This window comes from Limulus polyphemus, unplaced genomic scaffold, assembly GCF_000517525.1.
Source record: "Limulus polyphemus unplaced genomic scaffold, Limulus_polyphemus-2.1.2 Scaffold105, whole genome shotgun sequence".
In the NCBI taxonomy this organism is placed as follows: Eukaryota; Metazoa; Arthropoda; class Merostomata; order Xiphosura; family Limulidae; genus Limulus; species Limulus polyphemus.
In genome coordinates, this window is record NW_013665715.1 from 162,857 (window position 1) to 170,444 (window position 7,588).

At 31.0% G+C, this 7,588-nt stretch overlaps 1 protein-coding gene across 1 annotated transcript in view; it reads left to right on the plus strand.

Moving 5' to 3' along the window:
• The window catches only part of LOC106470416 (protein phosphatase 1 regulatory subunit 12C-like), a 116,779-nt gene extending 112,745 nt beyond the window's left edge, over nucleotides 1-4,034 (plus strand). The window contains exon 23 of the mRNA XM_022399954.1: nucleotides 1,224-4,034. Coding sequence (XP_022255662.1) covers nucleotides 1,224-1,310 — 87 coding nt within the window. The 3' untranslated portion in view covers nucleotides 1,311-4,034. The remainder of the gene's footprint in view (nucleotides 1-1,223) is intronic.
• The last annotated feature ends 3,554 nt before the right edge of the window (nucleotides 4,035-7,588 follow it).

The window sequence follows — 7,588 nt, forward strand, 5'->3', positions numbered from 1 at the left end:
TTTCCAATCTTTAACAAGAGAAATGGCACATGATGTTAAGTTTTTTTGTCCATATGTACAGTGAAGTTGCACCTAAAGAAGCTGGGTGCTTAATCATTTAGATGTAATCATGTATATTCTGTTTACCACAACATGATTGATCACCTTGATATAGTTAGTATAAAATCATAAGCTTGATCCCCAGAACTAAACATACGTATCATATGTTAGCCTGTACCTAATAGTAATCTAACTAATCACTGTTACGTTTGATATTGTTTCTGATTTATAATCAATGTCACCAAGTAATGTTTATTTTCAATAACAAAAATTCATTAGTTTTAGTAGAGTAGTCTTGTGAAAATATGTAGGGAGAAGGCCAATGAACAATATCAACTGTATGTTCTGCTTGTTACAGGTTTTCTTTTACATTGTGTTTATGTTATCTTTCACATACATAGTTTAGGATTATAGATACAACTTAGTCCTAAATTATTGTACTTGGAGATGTCTATCATACAAAATGAAGATAGTTTGAAAATCTCTCTTAAAAGAACAAAAAAGTGAAAAATGGGAAGATTAGTCTCATGATCATAATCAATTAGTTGAATATAATTACTGATTCAGTTAGATAATTCCACTAATTACCAAATCTACTTAGAAATGTATGTGTATAGAGAAAGAGAGACTGTATTTTTTTGTCTTACCATCAAAATATCTTTCCAAAGGCTTGATAATGAATCACGTTTTATTTGTACTAACGGTACAGTTTTAAAAGTAATTTGGACAATTACATGTAAGAAATAATACTTATTTAGCTCTAGGGAAGTATTTGATAATGCATCAAATTCTTTGGTGCCTTAATTAATGAAGTTAAGAAATGGGAAGAGTTCTTTGAGTAATGTACAAAATTTTGCATTGATGATATTACTTTATAAAACATCAAATTTCATCTGTGGCTCTCTATAACTTTGAGAGCAGCTAATTAACTTAGTTTACTAATAAAGGATTATGCTTTTAATTTTGAACACTTTCTGTAGTGTAAATAAGTACTTAAAATTCTATCAGTTTTTGAAATATTTTATCAAGTTATTTTGGATTGCATAAGCATAATTTGTATTTTAGTGTGAAATGTGAGAGAATTATCCATATTCACATTACAAGTTAAGTATCTTTTCTGATTTTAACAAATCCATTTTTCTTAGTCTGTTTTAGATACTAAAATATTCACTTCATTCTTCTAGCAACTTGAACAGGTGAAAGCTGAGAACCAGCGGTTACGAGATGAGAATGGTGCCCTCATCAGAGTCATCAGTAAATTGTCAAAATAGAATTAAATGTAGCTTGGGTTTACATGTCTTCCAACATGGGAGTAGAACCAAAATCACATCTAACTCCAAAAAATACCAATTTCTACAGTGTGATCAACATTGTTGTGATGGTACACTTCTCACCTTAGTTTAAGTCTACAGTTTTAGCTTTTTTAATTAGTTTTTTTACTGTGGTTTCAGTTGGATAATGAAATTTAGTCAGCATGTTTGTCACTGTCATCTAGTCTATATGATTCCATCTTTAATTTAACCTCTCAAACCTTCGGTATGTTAACAGTCATCCATGTGTGTTCATGAGTGCATTTACATTATTTCTTCTGCCTTTAAATATTTGATTTCTAAGAGTCTCAATTTTTATTTTCTTAACAAAAAAAAAATCATGTTACAGCATGAGTGCCACACATTTGCATCAGAAGTGGTTTTGCAAGTTTGCAAATACTGTGTTTCAAGGTTTAAAGTTAATAAGGACAGTTCATAGAAAAACTAATATATCCAAATCTCATGTGTTGCCCAAAAGTTAGCTAAAAAGTGATGAGAAAGTCCAGCTCCTGACAATTTTTATATTTAGAGGAGTGTTAAACATACAAGTATCAAAAGAAGGAAGAAAAGGCCATTCTTATTTTCTAACTAAACTTTTCCAAGTACCTTGAGAATTTACAGAAACATTTTAAACATGAAATAATCTTTTCTGTCCTTGTCTTCCTTTTGATTAATTTTTCCTTATATTTTTTACAAGTACAAATACAAAAAACAGTTATGGTAAAACAAACTTGTCTTCAAAATAGTCACATTTGCTGATATTTAGTGATTTTCCAAGTTAGATCTTGTTTAATGAGTGGTGAAGCTTAAATGTAATATAGTTTAAAAACAAATTAATTTTTTTGAAAAATTATATTTAGTTTGTGTTTTTTAATAAGCAGTGCCAGCATTCAAAAGTGATTGTTTGTGTAAAAACTAAGATACTGGAAAGTAAGTAGTAACTACAAATACACTGCAGTAGTTTATTTATTATTTTTTTAAACTTTTACCACATGAAGCAAACAATGGCATAGTAAGACAATGAAAGCTAATTTTTTATTGTGTCTAAATTGAGAAAACTGTGATTATAATTTTGTTTTCCTGAAAACTAACATTTAAAGTTTGAAGAAGAACATTTTCTGTAGTAGTTTTTTTTTTTTGGATTTGAGCAAAATATAAGTTGAGATTTGAAGTTTGCACCAAATAGTTCCAAATTTTTTATTGTACAGATGCGCTACCAAGTTGAATGCTCACAATAGAATGTAATTAGTATTAAGAAACAAATTATGTGTGCGTGTTTTACAAGTTAGTTACAAGAATATTTAATTAGATTTCAAGGCTGAAAGAGCTATTTGTTATGTGTACATTTTATAGTAGGAAGAAAGATATTGTTAAGGAAAGTGTAAAAGAAATGATCTAATATCTTGTTACTTGTGTTTATACAGTGAGGATCTGTGGATACTTTTAAATATATATACATTTATATGTGGATATACACAAACATTTTAAAGTTACCTTTAAGTTGATCTGCTGTCAACCAATACTTGTATGTATTATCTTACATTCTTGAAGAATGAACTTAAGCTCTCTATTGATTAGAAAATAATAAAGTTTGATTTGTTGACAATAAATAAGAAGTAAAATTTCTTTTTTTTTTACAAGGATATTGTATAGGTGTCAATATTTGTATACACAAAGTTACCACAACATTTGAAGTTTTTCATGTTATTAATTTTAGAAGATAACAACACTTTTGCCCCCCAGTGGGACAGCGGTATGTCTACGGACTTACAATGCTAGAAACCGGGTTTTGATACCCGTGGTGGGCAGAGCACAGAGATAGCCCATTGTGTAGCTTTGTGCATAACTTCAAACAAAAAACAAACAAACAGCACTTTTAGAAAGAGGATAGGCCAGTATCTTAAGGATACTTCCAAGGTACTTATATCTGTATGTGTAGTATTAGGTGAAATAATGATTGTGAATGGGACTTTACGTAGTATAAAAATATCATTAAAGTTATCTTGTATGCATTTGTTTTTATTCATTCTGCTAGCAGAACAAAGTGCTGATGCACAACTCTTTAACTGTGTATTAATGCTGGTTATTACAAGTTTGTCAGTTTTGGAAACTTATTTATTGCCATTATTAAAATTTTTCTAACCAGAGTTATGATTTTTTTACCTCTTGGCCTAATTTAATTGAAGTTACTGTGTTTAATATGATGTTACTACTTTTGATTGTCTTGATCATGATACTGTACTTACACAACCTATATTTTTTAAATCATGACACCCTGTACAGTGAAGACTGGAAATCTTTTTTTTTTAAATTCATCTAGTAAATGTTAATCGTCATGATCCACATTTGTAAAATTGCCAAACTTGTTGAGTATGGCTTGTATCAAGTAAGGTGCCTTATATCACAAGTTTTCTATGAGAAAAAAAGAATTATTCAGTAAGAATTTACTCATTTTTTTTAATCCTTCAAGATTCATTTAACAACGATTTTAGCTCAATACATTAAGTTTTATCAAAGCTTGGCACCTCTCTTTTTAAGAACTGTAATGCTTTTGTCATATTTGCATTGTTGTACCAAACTATGAAATTTTAGTATTTATGATATTTTGTAATCTCTCAACAAAAGTATTATCATATGTACAGACCAGAGTGTAGAAGATCTTAAATAAAATATCTTTACATATGACATTTGAGTGAGTTTATAAATCAAAAGTTGTGTAATATAGTGAATGTGGTCGTCAAATGTCAAGTAGCCTCTGATCAAACTAATGTTCTGGAAAGAAAGGTAATGTCACATTCAGTTTTGATTTAATTTTGAAGTTCCTCCATTCTACATATACAGAATAGATTACTTGTATATTTTCCTCATGCAATGATCTAATGTGAATAGCAAGCATTTGGGAAACTTCATAGGGCTCAAATATAAAAAAAAATGTCATTCTATTTTCAACATTTGTAAAGTAATACAGCATCGTCCACTTGCATGATAAATAGTCAACATTTAAAGCATCAGGAGGTTCAAATAATTAATAACTATAGTCCACTCAAACAAGGAAGTCACATAAATTTGTTTCTAAAGTTCTATTGGCCTCCATGAAAAAAGAAAGATTATTAAAATCAAAAATCTGGAACGATGTATAGTTATTAACTCCATGGTTTCAAAGTGACTATGAAGGGCTGAGTACGTTATATTGAAACGATTTTGATTATGCAAATCAGCAAGTCACGTGATAACCACAACCAAGGTAAGGTCATGGTGAAATGACTTGTATCAGAACTACATGTTCAGCGTTTTGTAGGTAGTAATGCTGATTGCTTTTGGGAAGTGTATGTAACAGCCTTTTTTGACCCAAAATATTCCTACACTCGGATCCTAAAGATGTTTTCGTTTAGGGCATTTAGAATTTTCAAGATGGTGATATCCCTTGTATTTAATGACATTGGAAAACAAAGGAATATGGATCAACTTGGGGTACTAGGACTATCCAGCAAATTCTACCCAACTAAGATGAAATAAGTGTGGCATCTTGTAACAATTGAGAATCCATGAACACAAAAAATATGAATACATACAGGTCAAGTTGTCAGATGCAGTGCCAATGAATTTCTTTGAGATCAAACTGTTGAAACAGGCACTGGACAAACATCATTTTTTGCAAACTAAATTTATTATGGAACATATTTTGGAGTAGGAATGTACTTTAGGGTTGCAAGGTTCTAGTCAAAATACACAGTCGTCAGATAGAGCATGCCCAAATGTGGCGACATGGACTGTAATGACGTAGTAAAGCTCCAAAATGATGTAATATAGCATACTCATTCACTGCATCGTTTTTAAAGTAATATTTTAAATTAGTGTCTTTCTGCGGAAAAACTTGTTTATTTGTTACTGAAATGTTTTATAGAAAATATCAATGGTCAGTTTTTATGTCGATGAGACCGAATTTGGATGGACTGCATAGGATGTCATGGTTTCTGGTATTCAAGTTAAAACAAAATAATAGATTATGTTAAAAGAATCGATCTGTTAACCTAAAAAAAATACTTTACAGCCAAAAGAATATTGTCCTACCACAAATATGTAAAGTTTAAGGGATTAGCTGGACTGTATTCCTCTTGTACAAAATTGGGTTCATGTTCGGCCAGGGTGACAAGTGAACTCCATTGAACTTTCTTCAGCTATCTCTAGTGACAGACCTTGCAAAAACCGCGAAAAATAGCTTTATAGAGCTGAGAAACTAGTTTTTGTACTGCACAATGTGTGTGGGAATTTGGATGGAGGTATTGGTTTTACTCCCTCATAGCCTGGAAACAAGTGTGAATTCGGCTGCTATGCAATTCAGATTCCAGGTATCGCAAGGAATTGAATTCAGAAGGTTAAAAAGAAAAAAAAAGAGGACCCGAAAGCTTTGTTTGGGAATCAAGCATATCTCCCTGACTCGCAGACCGAGTGTTAAGTGTAACGTAACATGGATATAAAGACAAACTCATTGTATGCTAATAAGATTTAAATGAAAAATTTCACAGTCTTATCCCTCAAATTACCGACTTTTTTATACCTTTTATTACTGATGAGGTCCACGTATTACTTCAAATTGGGTTTTTCCTGTTATAACTTTTAATGTCAAGAAGTAAAAAAAAAAACGATAAAGTTACTCGGTTTTCATGTAAAGTATGATACACAGAGGATTACATACATTAAGTAATAGGATTGATTGCAATATTGATGGTAATCTTGCTTACATACAGTTGTTTGGCTCGAATGTTGTAAATAACAGAATGATCCACTCACAAGCAATTTAGTACATAAATAGTTCAGACAAAAATTCCTTGTGATCCCATCAATAATTCTAAATCTAAAATTTGTTCATCAGTTTGACTAGAGACATGCGCTATAAATAAACACAAATATGAGACAGTTGAAGAGCATTATTGATTGACTGGCCGAAAAATAATTAGCAACCTCTTGCGGAACTCAAATAAAATATATTTTCTGCTTATTTGATATTTTGATTAGGATTACCCTGGGACAATATTTTAAGTGTAAATAAAGGCTTAACACATTTGAAACTTGCACCATATCCATTCATTTGTTGGCGTTGAAATATTCACTGCTAATCATTTTCTTAAACATTAAGCGGTGGGGTTAATAGATTGGAATATGAAGTATATCGCTAATTTTGAATAACAAATCGCACACCATAGTCAGTTGAATATTACAGTTTTGAACCATATCAGCTCTCGTCAGTTCACTAAACTATATTGTAAAGAATACTGAAATGAATTATACGGATGGTAGGTAGCTTGAAGTAGATTTTGTTTAAAGCATACCTTTCCACACTTTCATACAGAAATATTTTGAGGCTACCTAACTTTTCAGCTGTAATTATTTTGTTCACCATGATATAGATTGCAATAAGAAGGTGTGCGTATGAATGTTAACAAAATCCACACAAAGGTGTGTGTCTGACACCTAAGACAAAGTAAGCTAATTCAAATTTGATAGAAGTTATTAGCATTGATCTAGCTATTCTAGTGAGAGTTGAGATAGCTTTTAGTTGGTAATGGTATTGGATATGGCATCCAATATGAGCAGGTATGTTTCATTTGGCAATCTATACCACTGTAAGTTGCACAAATTCCGAGTGCAAAATATAGGCACACTTCTGAATGAGTTTTAACTCTCTTTCATTATGATAGAATACAAAGGTGTATATCTCTACTTTATATGTTTAGTAAATTTGTTATTATATCAATTAATTTCGGTAATAACTCATAGCTAAGTTGTTTTAGCTCTGGTCTCATTCTGTTAATAAATATACTTTTATTACAGAGGTTGTTTAGCCATTAGTTACAATCAGTGTTTTACTGCTATATTTTATAATGCCGGAGCCTTACCAAAATTTGTCAGACTTGTGACGTCACCGTTAGGTTAGAGATCTCATTATTCAAAACGTAATTTTCATTTTTGTGAGCCAATTCTAACAAAGAAAAGAGTGCACCACCAAATATTTAAGACTATTTACATTATTAATAATGTTAATACGGATATATTGCTGAGAGAACACACGCAACTCAACTTAGATTCCTTTAAATTAAGCAGCAAGAGGAAAAACTGCTGGGTACCATATACATATACACCACACATTTAGTCTCCATCAACTTTAGTTTTAGCAACATTAGTCTGACAAACAGTACTAATAGCTTTGACTTTTATAATGCTTTGCACGTATTCTTTGT